Source organism: Canis lupus, chromosome 6, assembly GCF_003254725.2.
Source record: "Canis lupus dingo isolate Sandy chromosome 6, ASM325472v2, whole genome shotgun sequence".
NCBI lineage: Eukaryota > Metazoa > Chordata > Mammalia > Carnivora > Canidae > Canis > Canis lupus.
Window position 1 is genome coordinate 49,246,022 of NC_064248.1, and position 22,351 is coordinate 49,268,372.

The following is a 22,351-nucleotide window of genomic DNA, read 5'->3' on the forward strand; positions in this document are numbered from 1 at the left end:
AATCTTGGGGATTGTTGGTGAGAAGGGGAGAAAGGACAGAGAATGAGGAGTTAAATAACTGCAATGCAATTTACCAAAGTAGAAAATGCACAAAATATAGTTTGGGAAGGAATTTTCATTATTTCAGATTTAGACAATTTGAATTTAAAGGTTGGTGGAACACCTAAGTGTATATATTCAATACCAGTGGTAAACAGAGGTTTTAAATTCCGGAGAGACATCTGGGCTAAGACCAGCAGGATATGGATGGTTGCTTGAATCACTGGTAGGGATAATATCGCTCAAAGACATAGAGGGCACTGAGAATATAAAAGTGCCAAGACTGAAAACACTGAGAGAACCAGCATTTAAGGGGTGGGTAGGTGAAGCGAAGTCACCAAGGAGACAAAAGAGGAGCAGAAAGAATGACAACAGGGTAAAATGCTTCCAAGAATTTAAGTGAGATAAGTGATCGCTATATTTGGCAACAAAGATGTCACTGGTAAGCAAGAGTCTGGTGAATCGAGAAAGTGGGTTGGGTGAACAAAAGAAAATTTTCTCTTCTTAGAGAAAATACCTCTTTCAGGAAGCTTGGCTACCAAGGTAAAAAGAGAAATAAAGCAGGAGCTAAATGGAGATACCTTACCAAGAAAGAATTTGTTTGCTGTAGAATCAGCTTGAACATATTGAAGTGCTGGTGTGAAGGATCCAGGCTGAAGACACAGGAGAGGGGGGGGGACTGACAAGATGGCTTCAGTGAAGAGATCAGTGTCCCAGTATCAACTGACTCTTTCATGCTTCCAGCATTTATCTAGTGTCTAGTATGTAGTAGGTGATGAGTCATTGGACAAGGCATTGCCCTTGCCTTCAAGGAATTTATGGCCTATAGCAGCATATGGAATGGTAAACAACGAAAAATAATGCTAAGTAGCAAGATAAAAGCTATAGCTTAATCCCAGGGAGCTAGGAGAGCATTTAGGGAGGGTGTCTGATTCAGTTTAAGGACGTCAGAAACAATTTCCTGAAGCCAGAAAATGTAGAGAAAGAGGAGCAATTGCCTGATTTCTAAATGAATGCTATAATTTGTGATGTTCAAGAGGCTAAGAAAAGCATCGATCATCCTAGGAATGAGTTCCATGGGACTGAGCCATGGTGAATAAGACGTGCGTTGAGGGGTGAGAAGATGATGTTGGAGAAAGGACCAGATCATGAAGAGCTATGTAAGCCATGCCAAGGTCAAGTAGCTAGTCATCAAAGTGTTTTGCCTGAGAAATGCAATGATCAGTGTTAAGTTTAGAAAACTCACTCTAGCTGCACAAGGAGAATTTGACAGAGAGCAAGAGTCCCCTTAAGATGACTTAGAATGAACAGGGAGGTGATGAGGTGGGAGCTCTGAAATAAGGCTGACACTGGAAAAATAAATTCCAAATCAGTTTGATAGTTGACTCAAACCTGAAGATGGTAGATTCACAATAGCATTCATCCTTGTGATTGTGTGATTCCCTTCATGAACATTTGTCAGCCTACATACAGGAAAGCCAACATTTGGATGGCATGACTGGGTTCAAGCCAGTGAGCACAAAGGAATACAATGGGTCAAGCTGAGATGAGGGCTTGTCAAGGGGGTTTGAAGTGACAGACCAGGTTGTCTAAGCCAGATCAGAAAGAAAGTGAAGGCAGAAGAGAGGGCTCTTGGGAAAATATGGAGAGTTTCAGGAATGGAGGAAAGTTTTCATAAAATCAAAGAACGTGTATAGACATAGTATTCAAGGAGAGATCTGGAAAGACATAAGATTGTGGCCAAAGACAAGCTTCTTTGAATGTTAAGATTTTGTTGCAGGTGATAACAAGTTTCAGGACACGGCCATTGGGCTGAGTGTAGTGTAGTATTGCAGGGTGAGCAATCACACCAGAGACTGGCCTGAAAATAAAAACAAAAAAAATATTTTAAATGTGACATGTTTATTGTAATAGAACACTTGATTTGAAACCTTAGCTCTGTACTTCTCCTCTCTTCAATTTTTTTTTTTGTTTGTTTATTTATGATAGTCACAGAGAGAGAGAGAGGCAGAGACACAGGCAGAGGGAGAAGCAGGCTCCATGCACCGGGAGCCCGATGTGGGATTCGATCCCGGGTCTCCAGGATCGCGCCCTGGGCCAAAGGCAGGCGCCAAGCTGCTGCGCCACCCAGGGATCCCTCATCTCTTCAAAGTGAAAACTATTCTTTGAAAAAATGGTGATGATGTAAGCAATCTTTTTAATGGTAATGTGTCTTTCTTTCTTTCTTTCTTTCTTTCTTTCTTTCTTTCTTTCTTTCTTTCTTTCTTTTTTCTTTCTTTCAAGATTTATTTAGTTATTGAAAGAGAGAGAGAGTGGGAAGGGGTAGAGGGAGAGACTATCCAAGCAGACTTCTGCTGAACATGGAGCCTAACATGGGGCTGGATCTCAGGAGCCATGAGATCAGGACCTGAGCCAAATCCAAGTTTCCAACACTCAACTGACTGAGCCATTCAGGTGCCCCTTGATGTAACCAATTTCACAGAGTGGCACAAGGGGTTGCTTGCTGCTTCTCCCAGGAAGCTTTCTGTGGAGGCAAGTGTGTTTTCACCTAGAACGACTCTTTGGAAGCTTCTGGGCCTCCCGTTTCCACGTCAAGGATAGAAGTAAAGTGAAAAGTGGAAATATGGCCATCAGCTCGGAGTTTGCAGACTGCTGCCTGGATGGCACCTGGAGTTCACTTCTCTCTCCTCCAGCTCCCCGCCCAGCATCGCTCGATTAACTTCTACTTATTATGCAGGACTTTTAAATGTCACTTTCTTAGGCCTTTACTGACACCCAAACCAATTTAGTTCTTCCATTAATGAATGTTCATGGCACTTCCCATTTTGTTTCTTGGCCCTTTTCCCAACTGTAACGAGAGAATGTGTAGTTATTTATCTCGTGTTTCTCTTCCCTTCCTGGACCTAAGTCCCCTGGAGGTAGGGACTGTGGCTGTATAGTTTGCATAGGTATACGTCGTCTCACAATAAATTACTGGAACCAAAAATGGAATAATTATGCCTCCCCTTATGTCTGTGGGGAGAGTCTAAAGAAGAAATCACTACAATGTGTTCCACTTGGAAGCAAAGCACATTAAAACCAACTGAAACTGATTCTTGACTGCTGGCTCTGACATCATCTCTTTGCAGATGAAGCCTGGACAGCCCTGCTAACAACCCACGTGACATAAATGCATCAAGGTGGGGTCTATTTTTAGCTACAGCAAATTACCATTCCTTTATGCTTTCAGGTTTTCATCTTTGCAAATGAGTTCTCTTGTTCTTAACATTTTTCAGAGTAAAGTAAGCCTGATTGCTTTTACGAAGAAAGAAAACAGTCTTTAAGGCAGAGAGCATTTCTCCTTTAATCTCCGCCCCAGCTCAGAGGTTCAAAGAGCCTTTACTGGGCTGCTTGATGCTATTCCTGAGAATAGGGATGGTCTTTCAGACTTTTTGTAAAGACACTGCAAACTCACACTCACAGGGGAAACTCGGCCCAAAGAGAACAAAACAAAAATTTGGCTCTGAGTCTGGGACATGATGTTCCACAATGACACAATTGATTAATAAGAAATTGGCATCATAGAACTATGGATTTTTAAACCATATTTGTAAATATGCTTGTATCATATAAAAATGAGCTATAGGCTCCCACCAAAGATGCGGTTTACCTAACGTCTTGAAAATGAGGGTGTGCTTTGTACAAGTCAGGTCACTTCCTGCTTTAACAAGTGATGTAGACAAGGTCAAAGTTACTGGCTACAACATGGCATCAGCACAAATGAGCTGTCGCACAGAGAGAATCCTATTTCCTGGTGTTGGGGAGTAGAAAGACAACGGAGGGCCTGTAGATCAAGTAGAGCGATGCAGGGAGGGCATGTGTAGCTTTTTAAGCATATTGAAACATTTGAAGTATAATTCTCTATTTTTAAAAATATCATTTTCTAACACACACACTAAAAATTGAAACCTGGTATACAGTTTTTGGTTTACAAGGATATGAAGAAAAAGTTTCAGAATCACTAAGGAGGCCCAAAATATTTATGTTCAGTCAAGGAAGGCATAGGCCTAAAAAGGCCAGTCATAAAGTTGGCCCAAAAGTAGGATAGGTAGAAGGAGTATGATCAGCTCAGTTCAATTTCACCTTTTACCTCTTTCTCCCTATTTTAGCTTTACTCTTTTCAATCAAACACACCGTGTACAGTCCTGTTTCCATGTATTTGGTGGGCAGAACTCCCCCCAAAGATGCCGCGTCCTAATTCCTGGAATACGTGAATATGTTCATTAACAAGACAAAGGTTACTCTGTATTAAGATTAAAGTTAAAGAATTTGAGGTGAGATTATCCTGGATTACCTGGGTGGGCCCAATCTAATCTCATGAGTCCTGAAAAAAGTGCCATGAAGGCAGAAAGATGGGTCAGAGATAGACAAAAGGATGAAACTCACCATCAATGGCTCTGAAGATGGAGGAAGGAGACCAGGAGCCAGGGAAAATGACAGCCTCTGGGAGCTGAAAATGGTCCTCAGTTTACAGCCAGCAACAAAACACAGACCTCATTCCTACAACTGCAAGGAGCTATATTCTGCCAACAACACAAATGAGCAGGAAATGGATTCTCCCTACAGTCTCCAGGAAGGAACGCAGCGTGCCAACACTTTGATTGTAAGTAACCTGGTGAGGCCGTACTGAACTTCTGAACTGCAGAACTGTAAAATAAGAAGCTTGAGTTATTGCAAGCCACAAAGCTTCTGGTAATTCTTATAGCAACAATAGAACACCAATACAATGCCTTTGCCACCTTTCTCCGTGTTTGCGATACCATTCCCTCACCCGCATTCTTCTAAATCCCACATTGTCAGTGAAGGAATCCTGACCTCGTGAATCGCTCCCTGCTCTGTTCTACTTTGTTGGCACATATTCTTAATGGAGCTAGTTATTTGTTCATACCTATGTTCTAGCTCCATAGGGAAATTTTTGAGACCCTTAAGAACAGGATGATGTATTAACTGTGGTCCATTGCAATAAAGGCCACAAATCCTTTCCCTGCTAGTATCTACACTCTTGCAATGTGGCTTGGAAGATAGTCCCACCAAAAGATGGATTATATTCCTCTACCCCTTGCATCTGAGTTGGTCCTATAACTTGCTTGGTCAGTGTACATTAGCAAATATAGCAGTAGCAGTCACATGACTCTGAGATTACCATCAGGTGAACAAGCTTGGGCTAGCCCAGCCAACGGTTAGCTAGTCGAATGTCAGACAGGTGTGTGGACCATGGACCACCAGCTGATGGCAGACTCAAGAGTGGGTTGAGCTGACCAGAAGAAGAACCAGTCGAATGACCCCATCCAGTTTTCTAACCCACAGAATCATGAGCCAATGAGTCACTGTTGTTTTAAGTCACTGGGGGTAGTCTGTTAAACAGAAAAAGCTAATTTATAGGTAATTCAATGTTCTGCATTGAGCTGTTGGTAAATAATTTTGCATGGTGCTCATGATGATGAGGATAGTGACAGCCATGACGACAATGACAATAACAATGACAAAGATAATAAAGAAAGCCATATTGGCTCCAAGTAAAACAGGAAGGTAAGTTGCATCATTTCCATATTCTCATACCAGGAAATGCCAGTGCTTATAAATTGAGAAGTTTCAAATTTTTTGTTCAAATAAGTTGGAAAGCACAGTGTCTAAAGATTTTAGGTTATATACACTACAGTCTATTATTAGTTTCCAACAATTCCAAAATAGCTCTGTACTAAGCTTTTGTATTGGCAACTTTTAGTATTTCAGTCTTTCTCTCTCATTGTGTCAAAACATTAAAAGGAGCCAGATTGTCAGTCTGCTGTGCCAGTTCTAAACATACAAGTAGACTTTGGTTAAAGTCTCTTGGGACTTTGTCACATGAGAAACTCAGCCAGGAATTTTCATCAAAGGTAGCTCTTTTTTATTAAGATTTTATTTATTTATTCATGAGAGACACACAGAGAGAGAAATGGGCAGAGGGAGAAGCAGGCTTCCTACAGGGAGCCCGATGCAGGACTTAATCCCAGGACCCTGGGATCACAACCTGACCCAAAGGCAGACATTCAACCACTGAGCCACACCGGTGCCCAGTAAAGGTACCTTTTACACAGGAGCCAATAGTAGTTCATCTCTCATCCAAATAATCTCTATCGTTCAACTCACAAAAACAGTCTTCGAGTGTCATACATAGTCGTAAGTGAACTGAGTAGCACATAAAGCCCTGATATGTAGCTTGAGTAGTTTCCAGTACAATGTACTTCTTCAGCCTACAGCCCATCAAAATGTTTGAGAACGAAGTAGGAACAAAGAGGAGACCAACAGAGAACAACAGGGCACAGTCACCCAAAATGTGGCATAGTCACATTCCAGTGCCCAAGGAGGGACATCCCTGGTCACCTAACCTTGCTTCTCTAGGGCTGTTGTGGGTAAAGTTTTTGCCAAACACATTCTTTCTGATTATCATTCGAAATATTGTAAGCCCAGGGCAACAAAGGTTTTGTCACCTCCAAGCAGAAGAAATATTATGTAATCCTAGAAAGTCTATTTGAAAGGCATCTCAGATTTGATCTGATAGAACTTCCCACATAATACAGACATCCTTTCCAGAGTTAGTCCTCCACACCCTACTTGAATTCCTCAAGTGTTAGGAAAATCACAATTTCCTGAGACAGCCCATACTATTTTGAGCACCTATAATTGAGATGAAGTTTTTTTTCTCATATTAAACTGAAATCTATCTCCCACCCACTGAGCCAAATTTTACTTCTCGAACTGCACACCATACCACCATACATGTTTTCTCCCTCCCCTGCCACCGGGTGCTGTGTTTACAAGCCCAGGCTTTGGAGTCAGCCGCCAGATTGGTGGTCAATCGTCAGCTCTTTCCCTCACCAGCTGGGCCAACCTGAGCCAGTCTTCCTCTCAAACAATCGGCATTTTCAACTATAAAACTGGAGTCGTAATACCCGCTTTGTAGGATTATTGTGAAAATCAGATAAGGTAACACATATAAAGTACATAGCACAGTTATCAGTATGGTATCAGTAAGTGGAAGCCGGCATGATTACTCTGAGAACCTTCCACATATTTAAAAAGAAACTTATTTTTCCATAATGTCTTCTCTTCTCCAAACTGAGCATCTCCTTCTTCAAGTATACTTTGGAACATGGCAAAAAATATTCTTTCCCTGATCTAGATACTGCACTTGTTTACAGCTTAGGTTCGCATTTAGTGTCCAACTTAAATGATACCTGGTTAACACTCCCTGCTGCAACTGGCCGTTTACCTATTGCCAGAAACCAGGGTGGATTTCCTCTAGTTGATAAAACTGGACAGAAAGCAGGTCCATGGTGCATCTGGGCAACTCCACCGTAAGTCTGCTTGTCCCTCCTGACGGCAGCCTGTTTCCATATCGTAAGGTATATGCTTTTGGAGGAGAATGCCTTCTTGTCGTTGTCTGGTCTCCAAGAGAAAACAGTTTTGCTGGTCCTGCTGCATCTCCTAGTCCACCTCTTGGGGGTAAAGTGAAGTAACTGATGAATAGGCAATAGCCACTAGCCAGGTTTCTCAATGGGGAGGAGCTAATTTAACATCATGAGCCCAAGAAATGTGATCTGCTTGGCCTTCCCTCTCCACAGGGACCAGTGAGAGCTAGTTAGCCTGCTTATTCCAAAGACTAGGTGGGCAAGGAGGAAGTCAGCGAGCTCATTGTGGCACTCACACGAACTTGCATTCTCCTACCTGGCCTTTATATTATAGGGATGACGTTGCCCTTCATCATTTGTACATTTCATGTTCTTATTTATTTCATGGTCAGTGAGTGAAGAGGGGTGCTATTTGCTGGCCACCTGCAGGCCCCAGTATGTTCTGACCATAATCTGGAACAATCCCACTGAATGAATGCTGACGGCTGAGGAGGTCGGGAGGTGGAGGGGGCTGCGCTAGCCTCCTGGCCTGCTCCTCCCCAGCAGCAGTTCTCTTTTCTACAGTCAGAAAACCACCACGAGAGGGATAGAAACAGAAAGAGGCCTGGGAGATTGCAGTTTTTAACATGCTCCATCTGTTCACTGTCTAAAAGCTAAGTAATAAGGGTCACAGAAGATCCTATTTCAGCCCAACAGACTTAAAATAAATGACTTCTAGACACTGGAAGTTGTTACTGATTTTAACCCGCAGTCAGCCAGAAGTTCTGAAAAAGAGGTAAGATCCACCAAGTGGGTAGAGAGCAGCATAAATGGCAAACCGTCAATCACGTACGTCAACGAGCACTGGATAGACTTCTCCTGATGAATTTTTTTTAATGCCAGATATTCACAGCTCAGCTTCCTTTAGGGGTGCCCATGTGACTACTTCTAGCCTCTTGAGGGAGAAGTCCCTTGTGGGAGCTTCTTGGAGTTTCCTTTCTAAAGAAAAAGAGAGACAAGCAAGAAGAGTCTTTTTCCCTCTCTTCTGTGCTATTATGTGATTACAACAGCCATGTTGGAGCCATAAAGCAACAAAGACTGAGGTCGACGGAGTAGAAGGATGCAGAGAACCCAGGCCCTTGAAGACTTCAGGTTGCTACTTAACAAATTATGGAGTTACCTACCTGTAGACGTCTCATTTATGATGATGAGATGCAATCATTGTTTAAGCCATTTTTAGCTAAGTAGTCTGTTACTTGTAGTGAAGATATTTTCTCCCCCCATCTTTTCTTTGGAGAGAGAGAGACCCTGGAGGCCGGGGGGAGAGACAGAGGGAGAGGGAGAGATAGAATGTCAACCAGAATCTCAAGCAGACTCCAGCCCCAGTGTGGAGCCCAATATGGGGCTTGATCTCATGACCCTGAGGTCATGACCTGAGCTGAATCTAAGAGTCATATGCTTAACCAACTGAGCCATCCAGGCACCCCATAGTGAAGATATTCTAATTGCTACAGGCATGAGTGGCAAATGTTATCTATCACTAGGCCCCTCTTTAAAACATCTTTCTCCTGCTTACACTTTTTAAATATAGTATATATACCACACACATAGATATATGTCAGTATGTATTTCTGGCTGTAATTATGCACAATTAAGTGTGCATAGGAAAAGAAATTTTAAAAAGAGTAGATAAGCACAATAAAATGTTAGGGTGGTAATCTTTGGTAAGTGAAACTTTGGAGAATATAATCTCTTCTATGTTTCTATATCTTACAAATTTTCTATGAATATAGACCTTTATCTTCATACAGAAAAAACTTATTTTCATAAAGTAAAACTTTCATAAGGGCAAATTTTTTAATTCAATCATGTTGGTTTTTCATAGAACTTTCATGTGGCTAAAAGAAGAATATCTGTACAAAGGAGGCGATGTAGTTTCCTACTACCTGAGAAGAGAAAAAGGAGAAATGGGTCTAATTTATACAAGAAAAGATAAAAAATTAAACACTTGCTGTTTAATAAAAATAGCACAGAGCTAGACTGGATAATCTCCAGGTCTACCATCCAGTGAACTGACAAAGAAAAGTAAAAACATTCCCACAGTTATTTCTCCAGGGATTCTAGCAAAATAGCATAGTCACTGATTAGCAATGTCTAAGGATTTTAGAAATCAAAAATACATAGTTTTTCTATGCAAGGCCCTGCAAAATAATTGTATGTATAATTACTGAGTATTTGTTCAGAATACCAAAAGAACTTGGATAACAAGAGTGTAAATCTCCCCCGAATGACAGCACTGACAGCTTGTGATTTATGCACATGGTTCACCCCTACATTGCTACTCTGGGATATCCTTTTGCAAGGGTATGTAATTTATTCTTGGGTCTGTTTCATTAAGAGAAAAATACACGTGCGAGGGAAAGAACCAGATCTTTTTTTTCTTTCAAAATTACTCTTTTTAACTATAAACATATATTAATTTTCTAACATATTTCAGGTAACTGCTTAGTAATAGATAAAAGGCAGTATATGTTCTAACAAAAAATCAAAGGAATGAAAAATAAACCAAAACCTAGTTTTTTGGGGGGGTGGTTAAAGATTTTATTTATTTATTCATGAGAGAGGCAGAGACACAGGCAAAAGGAGAAGCAGGCTCCATGCAGGGAGCCCGACGTGGGACTCAATCTCGGGTCTCCAAGATCGCGCCCTGAGCTGAAGGAGGCACTAAACCGCTGAGCCACCCGAGCTGCCCTAAAACCTAGTTTTGAAGACGACACACATCTTAAAACGAAGAGAAGAGACAGAGAATAAAGCAGCCCAGGAATTCTGTGGAGGCAGAGCTTATGGCTGGGGAATGGGGGTGGGCAGGGCTTTCATGAGGACCTAGAAACTAAGTGAACCTCTGGGAAGGAAGGATGAGGATTGGGTAAGTGAGGAGACTCCAAGACATTCCAGGAAGCGCTCTGAATGAACAAGGCTCAGACACAGACCATGGGGCACTTTTGACGTCAATGTATGGACCAACCAGGCTATGGCGAAGGATGCCAGGAGGAGCGAAAGTAATCGGGGAGATTAGGGAATAGTCACACCGTGGAGGGAATTGCACACCCCAATGAAAACTCCTGATTTCATCCTATAGCACAGTGCTGACTTCCCACGCTCTGGAGTCAGACAAAAGGTTTAAGCTCCAGCTTTTCTGTTTAATTGCTACATGACCTTAGGCACATTAGCTACTTTTCTTTCCTTACTTTTTCATTTCCTTCCTTCTTTTCAGCTTGCTTTCTTTTTTTCAGAATTTGGCTTTACTTTTTTCAACTTTCACTGCGAAAGTTTGCAAATATGCACACGAGTCACGACACCCGTGTAACACGCCCCATGTATGCATCATTGTTTCACCTCCACAGTTTCCACTCCCTCCTCAGCATCCCCCCCCCCCCAGGCCTGATAGGATTCCTGGGATAGGTCCCTGGGAGCACCTGGTTAAGGAATTCCTGCAGGTGGGAGAAGCCAGGAAAGGCTACCTGAGGAGGACCCCCGTGAAAGCAGTATCCACCTTCGACTTGAGACACGTGGGTCCCAACCTGGGTTTCACGCTTTAAAGGGCCTGTTCCCACCCACCTCTGGTCATTCTCCTTTCCGGAGGGAAAGAAATCCCAAGGAAAGGTCCTTGCCTGCAGCCTGTGCCTCCTCAACAAGTCCTGGTATGGTACCTGGAACCCTGGAATTTCCTGTCTAAATGTCTTGGGGCCATCTCTAGGACATGCTCTAGCAGGTGGCTGGTTGACAGGTGGATGCAGGCAGAGCTTAGACCTGTGGGGCTGAGGCTGCTCACATAGGTGTGAGGCCCCTAAGGTACCAAAGGAGAGAGTAGAGGAAGAGAGAAAGGGTCCCCCCACCCCCACCTTTGTTCCTACAGACCAAGAACTCCCATCTGGAGCTCCATTCTTGCCCCACAACCCACAAACGCCTCTGAAAGTAAGTGCCATCTACAATTGTTCTCAAACTTATGCAACTGATGTCTTTTGTCAAGTCAGCTCCCAGGACCGCCAAAGAGCCAGATGAGCATCGTCTGAGTGCCTGGAGGAATGGAATAAAGTTGACGCGTGAAAGAGCGAAGTTGATCGATATGGTTGTCATCAGAAGGACAGGGATGCATTGGACCAGGAGGCCCAAGCAGACCAACATTCTCTTGGTGAGCAGATCTTTTCCAGGGCTTTCTCTATCAGAAAGTTAGAGCCTTATAGTGTTTAAAACAAAAACCACCTGTGGATGCCTTTGTGTGACAGAGTTAATGTTTATGAACGTACTTCATTTTGGAGGGAAGAAGTGCTAGGAGTAACTAACACCTGTTACATCCTAGAATTTAACCATTAAAGTGCAAGGGGGAGGGAAGGGGGGGGTTAGACTGCGGGTGCTATATGTATTAACAGGCATATACCTAAAGCAGAAAAGTAGAAAAGGCAAAGTAGAGCAGCCCACAACAGCAATTAGGATATTTTATTCCTGAGTGGATAATATGTGGTTTCATTTAAATAAGAACACAATCTCCATTAACTTAATTCGTAAAAGCAATAACTCCAACACTCCAGCTATTGCCCTGGTAAGGCATTTTTAGACACATCATTGCTACTTCGAAATTAAAAGTGAATCAGTCCTGTGGAGTTAATTACCAGTAAATATAACCTAAAGGAGGTCTCCCAAATGGCACCGAGCCAGCCTAAGGTGGTTCTCAGTGTTCACCAGAAACGCTGGAAGATACCGGGTATTTGAAAAGCTAAGTTCATATGTGTCGCAAGTGCTTTGGGGAACAGCAGGAGCAATCATTTGCCGCATCCACAGTGAGAAACAAAAATAAAGGGCTGATTAAAAGAAGACCACTTCAATAGAGATTTAGAAAAAGTGTCCCCCCCCACCCCGCCCCACCGCCCCAAAGCAAGCTCTCTGTTGCTGTTGCAACCTATTCCCTAATTCAGTTATGTTTACAGAAAGCAAATCATATCCATTTCCTTTTAATGCTGGCATCCGACCCTATTTGATTATATAAGGTAGAAATAATTTGAGAAACTAGAAATAAAATTAAGCCAGAACGAAGAAGTTACCCTCATCACTACTGCTGTGGAATACAGTGTCCTCTGCTACAGTGTTCTCGAGGAGATATGCAAGAAGACCAGAGACAGAAGAAAAACACTCAGAGAGATAGTTGTCTGAACTTTAATTAAATATTTGAATCATAATTAAATCTTTGAATCAAGGAAAATGGGAATAGATGAAACCTTAGTGAGAGAGAAACGGTACATGCACAAAGGGGATAGATTAATAAAATGACTGCTGACCTGTTATTGGTAATGAACATAATCTGTTTCGTTTTACTACAAACATGTCTAAGTTTCCTGCACCTCCCATAATTATTCAAATGCCCTAGTAAGTGCAATTATTCAAATGCACGCATGTTCCCGCTGTCCTAACTTACACAATGTTCAAGAGTGCAACAGAGCAAGCTGTTCTTTGTTCTGAATCACACAGGCAGGTAATTGAGGTTGCTCGGCCCCAGATTTGATGTAGTTAGCAGTCATGATGCTAATAGATGATTATCTTAAATTACTTTTTTCCCCACCTTAATTTTATGAAGTGACTTCACATGATTTTGCATCTCAGCTATTTCTAAATAAATTTGGTAAACCAAAGACCAGCCTCGAACCATACATTTTAAGACAGATTCCCACTGGAACTGTTTGCTATATATAACGGAGTCTATTACACCTCTTTCAACAGACACAATATTAACGTCGAGTGTCGTGGTCATATGTATACGAACTACATAGAAAACAGTGTTGCTTTCTAATGTGTGGCTTGTCTAAACCCTAAAAGAGCACAGACCGCTTTACAGAGCCAAAACCATGATTATTGATCCATCTTGACTGTGGTTCCACTTGCAAGATAAAGTCCCAACTGGGAGTTTCTCATAAATTGGGTCAAGACAAGAAAGGTAGGTAGCCAGGGTGTCTCTGTGTCTCTTTTCCAAGAATTGAAGGCCACTTCTCCTGGTGTCTGGAAGAAGTAAAATGTCCTTGTCTAATGGGTATTGCTTTAGTAAACCACATGCCCAGTAAGTTCTAGCATCTAGGAGCATGCAATAGCAGCTAACGTTAGCTCTGCAGTCATGGCATTATTAGTGTTTAATTATAGCATGTGCATTGAGATATTTTAAATGTTAAAGAGAAAACAGAAGGATTCATTCTCCTTAGCAACCATTATAGTACAGAATGTTCAAAGCTGCGATCACACTCATAAGGCAAGTAAACTGATTACAAATGAAGGTAGCCACACGTGTGCATGCTATAGGAAACATGAAACTGGCACCTAAAACACCCCTTCTGTGTCTTCACAATTCCATGGCTGGCTCAGACCGTCAATGGGCACAATGGGAAATCCCCGCTTTAACCCGCTGTGCCCGTGTGGAGTCTTAGACGTGCGAACACGGGGCTCAAGTAATCGATCTGTTTTCTCTTTTCTCACTGGCTAACGGCCCGACTTTATAAAAACCCTTTTAAGAATAAAGGGCTTGAGGTCTTAGCGGCGGCTCCTGCTGGCGGGCACATCTGCGGCTTCGCTCCCCAGGGTAGTGCGGGCTGCGGAGGACGGAGGCTTCGTCCACGACCAGCTACTTCCCCAGCGGCTCCCGGAAGGCCGCTCGCTGCGGCGGTACCGGCCGCTCTGGCCCGCGCGCTGGTGCTGGTGCGGGAGGCGAGGGGCGCAATCCAGGCCTCGGAGGGGCGCAATCCAGGCCTCGCAGGGGGCGCAATCCAGGCCTCGCAGGGGGCGCAATCCAGGCCTCGCAGGGGGCGCAATCCAGGCCTCGGAGGGGGCGCAATCCAGGCCTCGGAGGGGCGCAATCCAGGCCTCGCAGGGGGCGCAATCCAGGCCTCGCAGGGGGCGCAATCCAGGCCTCGGAGGGGGCGCAATCCAGGCCTCGCAGGGGGCGCAATCCAGGCCTCGCAGGGGGCGGCAATCCAGGCCTTATCGCGGCGGGGGGGACCCCGCAATCTAGGCCTCGGAGGGGGCGCAATCCAGGCCTTATCGCGGCGGCGGGGCCCCGCAGTCCAGGCCTTATCACAGCTCCCTTCGCAGGACAGCGCGGAGATAAATGAACCTGTCCTTTTTTAAAAAATGTCAGTGTAGCAAGTCCTTGAAGTTTCCGGTGTTTCGACTTCAGGGTTTCTCTAAAACACAGAAACAGAGGCTAAAACTCGGGTGTCTGCGCACAGGGGCCTCGGGGAGCCCCTCGGGGGAGGCCTGGGGTCCCGGGCGCCGCCGTCGCCGCGGCTCAGGGCGGGGCCTGCCGGGGTCCTGGCGGGGTCCTGGCGGGGTCCTGGCGGGCGGGGGCGGGGGGCGCCCTCCGGGGCCCGGCCGGGTCACCAGTGCTGGCCGGCGGCGCGGGTGCCCAGCTGCGCCTGGGACACCGCGGGCACCGCCGTGGCGGCGGCGGCGGCGGCGGCCGCGTCCCCGACGCCGGGCAGGACGGAGCGCACGGAGCGGCGGAACTCCTCGTTCCTCCAGGTGTAGAGCAGCGGGTTGAGCGCCGACAGGGCGCAGCACAGCAGCCAGCTGGCCGCCTGCACGCCCCAGGGCACGGGCAGCGAGAAGCCGCTGGCCAGGCTCACCCAGGCCAGCGGCTGCGTGGCCAGCAGGAAGACGCAGCAGAGCAGCAGCACCGACAGGCCGCTGAGACGCCGCTGCGCCCGGCGGGGCTGCAGCGCGGGCGGCAGGGGCTGGGCCTGCGCCGGGTGCGCCGTGCCGCCGGGGCCCGGGGCGTGCGGGGCGCCCGGGAAGGCGGCGGCGGCGGCGGCGCAGCCGGGCAGCTGGTGCAGCAGGTGGAAGTTGAGGACGCTGACCCGCTTGACGCTGACGCGCACGCGGCGCACGATGCCCAGGTAGCAGTGCAGCAGCAGCGCCGTCTGCGCCAGCAGGGCGGCGGCCGCCAGCAGCGCGGGGTAGTGCAGGCGCGGGGGCGCGGCGCCGGGCCGCGGGGCCCAGGGCGGCAGCAGCAGCACGAGCGCCAGCGCCAGCGCCCAGGACAGCGCCAGCATGCCCGCCGTGTGGCGCCGCTGGTACAGCGCCTGGTAGGTGGCGGGCGCCCGGGTGATGAGCAGGTAGCGGTTCAGGGCCACCAGGCAGTGGGACAGGAGGGACACGGTGAGCCCCAGGCCCAGCAGCCCGCCCCGCAGCAGGCGGTAGCTGCCGCCCGCGCCGTCCCAGCCCGCGGGGGGCTCCGCCGCGCCGGCGGGCAGCAGCCCGAGCACCGCCTCCTGCGGCATCCAGAGGGCGCACACGCTCAGGTCGGCGGCGCAGCCGTTCACGATGAAGGCGTTGCTGGTGGTCTGCAGCTTTCGGAAGGACGACACGAGGTAGATGACCATGCCGTTGGCCAGCGTGCCCCCGATGGCCAGCCCCGAGTACAGGAGGGACACGGGGATGCGCCGGCCCGCCCACGACTCCTCTTCCTCGCAGAGCAGCAGCAGCGAGCCCCCGGTGGTGGAGGACGTGGACGCGGAGGAGGAGTTGGTCATGCTGGCCGGCTCTTCGCACCTCGCCGCCAGCCTCAGCTCCGCCCGGCGCGGCCCATCCCGACAGCCGCCCGCACGGAGGGCGCGCACGGCCCCCGGGCCCTGCGCCGGCGACGCGGGGGGCGGACTAGCGGCCTGCGGGAGCGGGGGCGGGGGGCGGGGGCCGCGTGGCCGAGGACGGGTGCCCCCTCGGGAGTGGCTCCGGCGCGCGGGGACAGGCCCCCCCGGGCGGGGCGGGCGGCGGGGGGCCCCGGGACGGGGCGCCGGCAGCAGGCTCCTGTCGTCCCCGAAGCACGCGCACACGCACGGAGTGGCGGCCGGACGGCGCCCGCGGTGTCCAGAAGGCAGACGCCGCCCAGCCGGGGGCAGCGCCGGGGCGCGGGGGGCGGGGGTACCTGACTCTGGGGCTGGTCCTCGGCGGGCGGTGGCGGAGGCAGGGGCGCCCGGAGACACCTCCTCACGGCCGCGTCCGTGGTCCCCGCATCGGCAGGAGACGCTGCGCCGGCGTCAGGGCCGGGAGCCGGGGCCCGCGCCTCCCCGGCGGCGGCCGCACGCTCGGCCCCGGGCAGAGGGCAGCAGCCCGCGGGCGCGGGGAGGCCTCCGGGCGGGCGGCGCGGCAGGAGCGCGGGCGGGCGCCGGGCTCGGGCGCGGCGGGAGCGGAGCTGCGGGGAGCGCCGGCGGCGCGCGGAGCCAGGGTGCTGGCCGCGGTGCTGAACCCACACGGAGCGCTCTGGTGCTCAGCTCTGCATCACCCAGGGAAAAAGGCAGCCTTGCCACGCTTGGCATGAATTATTCAATAGCTTCTATCTTGTGAAAGGGAAAAAAAAATACCTTGTTCAGAAAGTGCTGTAATTAACAAGTTTCTCTGCCTTGTCTTTTCTCTCTCTCGCCCAATCACCTTATTTTTCACCCTGCTTCATTTTTCTTCCCTTCATCCTCTTCCTCTCATCAGTGTTGGAATAAAACGTAATACGCTCCTGATCTATTTCGTCCTAGTCTCATGCGTTCCGTGGGCAAGATTTTTCTGAGGGATGACTATACTCCCATTCCCAGGACTGATCTCTTCCATCCCACACTTGCAGAGAGAATTACTTTATATTCCAAATGAAATTCTTTTTTTTTCCCCTCCCTTTGGTAAGGTGGGACATGGGTAATTATCCACAGAAAATCCCCGAGCCTCCACTTAAATCATAACTTTGATTTTATTCTCATCACCAAACTCCTTTTCAGAGTTTGGCTTGTGTTCAGGAATGAAATGGTTAGAGGGTAAAAATGAAATGGTCAGGTGAAAAGTAGGTGTCAGGGAGAAAAAAGAAAACCTGAATAATCCAGTGTCGATGACACAATGACTCTTTACTTGAGAACTTTTTTATTTTATGGCCTTAGATGGAGATTTGCAGTCAGATGTTGGAAACTTCTTTGATGCAACCACTTACTTAACCATTCCGCATGGGAAATTTTCCATAAAAGCCACCCTTCCCTCCCCTTGCCCCCCAGTAAATCCATTTTTGCTGTGAAAATCGTTTATTTGAAAACTTAAGTCAGTATGGAATATGGTAAGAGCGCATAATGGAAAAAATGAGCCGTGGAGTTTCGGGACACCTGAGTTCTAAGCTGAGCCTCCACCAACTGGCCTTGTGATGGATCGTTTTGTCATCTTGTCAAATAAGTTTTCACTCAGTGACTTCCAAGGCCCTTCCTTTTCAGACTTTCTGTGAATCCTCACACATAAATTTAACATTTCTCCTCCCTAGGTCTGACACTAGAAACGTTCCTCTCTATCTAACATGTGCCATAGCCCTGGATCCTATGGTAGGAGTCCTCTCCCGGCTGTCTGTAAGGTGACATTTCAGAATGGAGAGCAAGACGCACTTCCTCTGCTGTCCTCTCTCCCTTTCCATGAAATGGTATTAGTTAGTGACTGTTAACAACTCTAATGGGGTTAGAGCTAAGCATGACTTGATGGGTTAGTCCTTTTAGGCAGTAATTAAGTGGAATTAGTTGAGTTGGAGGATTAAAGAGATGAACCAGGGATTTGCTTTTCGAAGGACTGAAGGTTCAGATGTCAAGTTCATTGATGTTGAAGAGAATTTGCTATTGTCCTTCGCCTGGAGTCATTTGTCTTTCTTGTGTCTCTGAGTACATCAAGCACAGCACGCCTGCAAGAGATTCCTCTAATTATTTATAGTTAAAATCTGTGCTTGAAATAAAAATTTCCTCTCACATCAGGGGGGTATCTGATTTCCAGGTCCCTGGCCCCCTGCTGCTGCCTTACCTGTTGCCTGTGGGAACAAGCAAAATCCCTGCTGAGAGGCTCTGGTGCCTTTTAATCACTCACATTTCTGTCAAGTCTATGCCTTTCTTCTTTAGCCCATGCCTGGCAGGGGGCAAGTTTTTGTTTGTATTTGGTGTGGGTTTTGTTTTAATCTATAGAACAATAGTACAATCCATAGTACAATAGGGTGAAGGGTTTTTTCCTCTCATTCCCAAAACCAGGGCAATGCGTGGCATGTGGAAGGTTCTCAATAAATAAATAATCAGTGAGTGGATGGCTGTATAAATGATTTCTTTTTTCTTTTTCCTTTTTATTCCATGGTGAAACGGTGAGTGATTTTCACAACCCCCTCTTTCCTCCTACCCCTGGCAGGAACTTGGCAAGGGTCAACCACCCTTCTTATGTGCGTCCAGTCTCTCTCTACCCACCACTGGTGGCTTTCCTTTGGCTTCAAAAGTGCCAGCTTCACCACAACCTAATAAACACTTCCCCTGCGCTTCATCTCCTCAAGCTGCCTACACGAGCTCACTCCCTCTCCTGGCAGACACGCTCTGCTTTGACCTCCTTTTCTCCCACCGAATGCCCAGCCCACACCACTTGTGCTCTCACCCTGAGACACTTTCCACCTGGCTGAAGTTCTACTCATACACAAAATTGCCTACCGGACACTGCTACTTGGGTGCTCTGTGGGCATCTCAAAACCTCAAATGTCCAAAACAGGTCCCTTCATCTTCTTTCCAAACCAATCCCTACTTTTCCCGTATTCCAGTCCCTGTGCCCAGCATCACCATTATCCTGATGCCTAAGTCAGAATCCTAGCTATCATTTTTTATTACTTCTTTCCTCTCTTCCTCCCTATATCCATCAATCACCCAAGTGTCCTCATTCTACCATATTCATGTTTTGTAATCTGTTCACTGATCTCTATTCACTCTGCCACTACCTAATATCAGACAACCACAACTACCATCTCTTCTCTAGAATATCCCAACAAGCTCCTAACTGATGTCTACCTACCATCTTACCTCCCTCCAGGCAAAGTGATCTTTCTAAGACTAAAAGACACCGCTTCTCAAGTGTTAAATTTTTTTGTGTGTCCCTACCTTCCACTCCAATGTACATTCTTTGAAAATAGAGCTTTGCATTGATTACTAGTGTTATTGGATGCTCCCAGAACAATGCCAGACACATAGGATACTCTTAATCAATATTTGTTGGAAGAAATAGTGAGAAAGTGTCACTTTTGTGCTTAAGTTCTTTCACTAAGACCCTATTATCCTCAGAAGAATCATGAGCATCATCATTGCTAATGTTACTGAATACACACCACATGCACCAGGCATTCCTTTGGGGATTTTTCATCTATGGTTTCATTTGGCCCTCATGTCAGGCCTACAAGGCTTACCTCTAAACTTACAGGCTGGGGCAAGAGTCCTGGTCCAGGGCAGCCCGGGTGGCTCAGCGGTTTAGCACCGCCTTCAGCCCAGGGTGTGATCCTGAGACCTGGGATCAAGTTCCACGTCGGGCTCCCTGCGTGGAGCCTGCTTCTCCCTCTGCTGTGTCTCTGTCTCTGTCTCTCTCTCTCTGTCTCTCAAGAATAGATAGATATATGATAGATAGATAGATAGATAGATAGATAGATAGATAGATAGATAGATAGTTAGTCCTGGTCCACAGGCTATATATCTAAATATTTTAAATTCATGAATCAAGCCATCAAATTGTCAAATAATATTGTGTTCTCCTACCTTGACAAACTTACTTTCATGACAACTGAAAGCTGGGCTCAAATTTAGATCCTCAGATTCATAGATTATTGCATGCTACTGGAATGTGACAACTTGGCCACCTTACCTCTGTCCCACAGTCCATCCCCTTCTCTCCCTGTCCTCAGCTCTGTCATTGCCTGCCTGTTACATATAGGATGCTCCAACCTGCTCATCCAAGTCCCATCCGTACTCCTGTCACACAGCTCTCCCTTAGCACCATTTCAGACCTGTAATGATGCCTGGAAGGCAGAGTCAGCCAGCAGAAGGACAAAGTCAGAGCAGAGGTCCACACAGATCATGAAGGTGTGTTCATGGCCACTGGGCAAGGAATTCTGGGGTCCTTGCCAACGAACGTGGTCTCGAAAGGGCATGTGAGCTTTACATGAACTTGTTCCCCTTGGATCCACTTAATAGATGAGAAAGCTGAGTCACAAAAATAATTTGGTAAGTGAATTTCGTTAAGTAGGTAAATTAAACAACTTGCCCAAGATCACACAGTTAGAAAGTAGAATAACTGGGATTCAAACCCGTTGCTCCATACTTAACCCCCATCACACCATACTGCCGCCTTTGGTAAAGTTTAAATTCTTTAACATGGGTTAGCTGCTGTAAATAAAGCTGACACAACAAGGAGACCCAAAATTATGGAGGTTCAAAAAAGAAATAATTCATTTATCTCTCACAAAGGTGAATGAACAGTCCAGGTGGAAGGCAGATCAACTACACCAGGTCATCCAGAAACCCAGGGATCTCCTTATGGCTCCCCCACCCCTTAGGACAGGAGTATTCAAAGTGTGGTCCCTGACCAGAGACATCAACATCCCCTGGAAACATGTTAGAAATGACTGAGACCCACTGGATCAGATTTTCTGGTGATGGTGTCCAGCGATCTGTTTTAACGAGCCCTCCAAGTGACTCTGATGCTTGCTAAAGATCGACCACCACTGCCTCAGGATGCTATCCTTGTCTACTTGGATGACATCATTTCACCACTGTCACATCCACATGCCAGCTGGCAGAGATGAGGAAAGAAGAGAGAGGGGCAGCCAGCTTCCTTTTCAAGGATGTGAACTGAAAAGTTCACATATCACTTCTGCAAATACATACCCCAAACAGTGAAAACTTTAGTCACATGGCTGCTGCTTGCTGCAAGAGAAGCTGGGGCCACGCTAGCTGAGCGTTCACAGGCCCTGCGCAACTCCGGGAGGGTGGAGAAAGGAGAGGGCAGACAGTGGGCAGTAGAGGGAAGCCGGTTACCAGGTTTACCCAGGTTTAAACCTGCAAGTTTAGAATCAGGCCATTATCAGTTGGGCCCTTTAAGCATGGTGCCTTGGGCATACCAGCTTTTCAAGATCCTTTGACAATACTTAATATCTGAAAAAAAAAAAAAAGAATTCCTGGCTCTGAAATATAAAAAAGAAAAGTTTGAAACAGAAATTAATATGCGGGGTGCCTGGGTGGCTCAGTCAGTTGAGTATCTGCCCTTGGCTCAGGTCATGATACTGGGGTCCTGGCATCGAGCCCTGCATTGGGCTCCCTGATCACTGGGGAATCTGCTTCTCCTGCCCCTCCGGCCCTCTCCTGCCTCTCTCCCTGCTTGTGTGCTCTCTCTCTCTCTCTCTCTCTCTCACTCAAATAAATAAAATCTTTTTTTTTAATAAAATCTTAAAAAAAGAAATTAATATGCTATTAGTCAACTGCACATTATCAACAATAGCCAAACCATGGAGCGAGCCAAGTGGATAAAGAAGAGGTGGTACATACACACAATGGAACATTACCCAGCCATCAAAAAGAATGAAATCTTGCCATTTGCAATGACATGGATGGAGCTAGAGGGTATTATGCCAAGCAAAATAAGTCAGTCAGAGAAAGACAAATACCATATGATTTTACTCATATGTGGAATTTAAGAAACAAAACGGATGAACATAATAGGAAAGGGGGGGGAAGGAAAGAGGGAAACAAACCATAAGAGACTCTTTTTTTAAGGTTTTTTATTTATTTATGAGAAAGAGAGTGGAGGGAGAAGCAAAGAGAAGCAAAGAAAGAAGGAAAAGCAGACCCCTTGCAGAGCCCGATGCCCACCCTATCCCAGGACCCTGAGCTCATGACCTGAGCCAAAACCAAGCGTCAGACCCTAAACCAACTGTGCCACCCAGGCACCTCCATAACAACTCTTAACAATAGAGATCAAACTGAAGGTTGATGGAGGGAGGTGGGTAGGGGTGGGCTACATGGGTGATGGGGATTAGGTACTTGTTATGATGAGCACTGGGTGTTGTATGCAAGTGA

At 46.9% G+C, this 22,351-nt stretch overlaps 2 protein-coding genes across 5 annotated transcripts in view; both read right to left on the bottom strand.

Moving 5' to 3' along the window:
• The window catches only part of CDC14A (cell division cycle 14A), a 292,712-nt gene that overhangs the window by 73,949 nt on the left and 196,412 nt on the right, over positions 1 to 22,351 (bottom strand). The window contains exons 16-17 of one of the 4 annotated variants that reach the window (XR_007411415.1): positions 19,693 to 19,871; positions 17,560 to 18,171 (exon numbers count right to left, since the gene is read on the bottom strand). The exons of 2 other annotated variants lie outside the window; for them this stretch is intronic. Coding sequence is in view for 1 of the 2 variants with exons in the window: in XM_025417493.3 (XP_025273278.3) it covers positions 18,157 to 18,171 (15 nt within the window). In the remaining variant the exon portion in view is untranslated. Of the gene's footprint in view, positions 1 to 17,559; positions 18,172 to 19,692; positions 19,872 to 22,351 lie in introns of those variants that run through there. One more of the 4 variants, XM_025417493.3, reaches the window with a different exon arrangement.
• On the bottom strand, positions 12,646 to 16,587 carry GPR88 (G protein-coupled receptor 88). The gene has a single exon (XM_049111624.1). It carries the CDS (start codon positions 16,013 to 16,015, stop codon positions 14,861 to 14,863), a length of 1,155 nt encoding a protein of 384 aa, XP_048967581.1. The 5' UTR covers positions 16,016 to 16,587; the 3' UTR covers positions 12,646 to 14,860.

What these genes read in the sequence shown, in the direction of transcription:
- GPR88 (XM_049111624.1), bottom strand. Translation starts at nt 16,015, where the DNA reads ATGACCAACTCCTCCTCCGCGTCCACGTCCTCCACCACCGGGGGCTCG.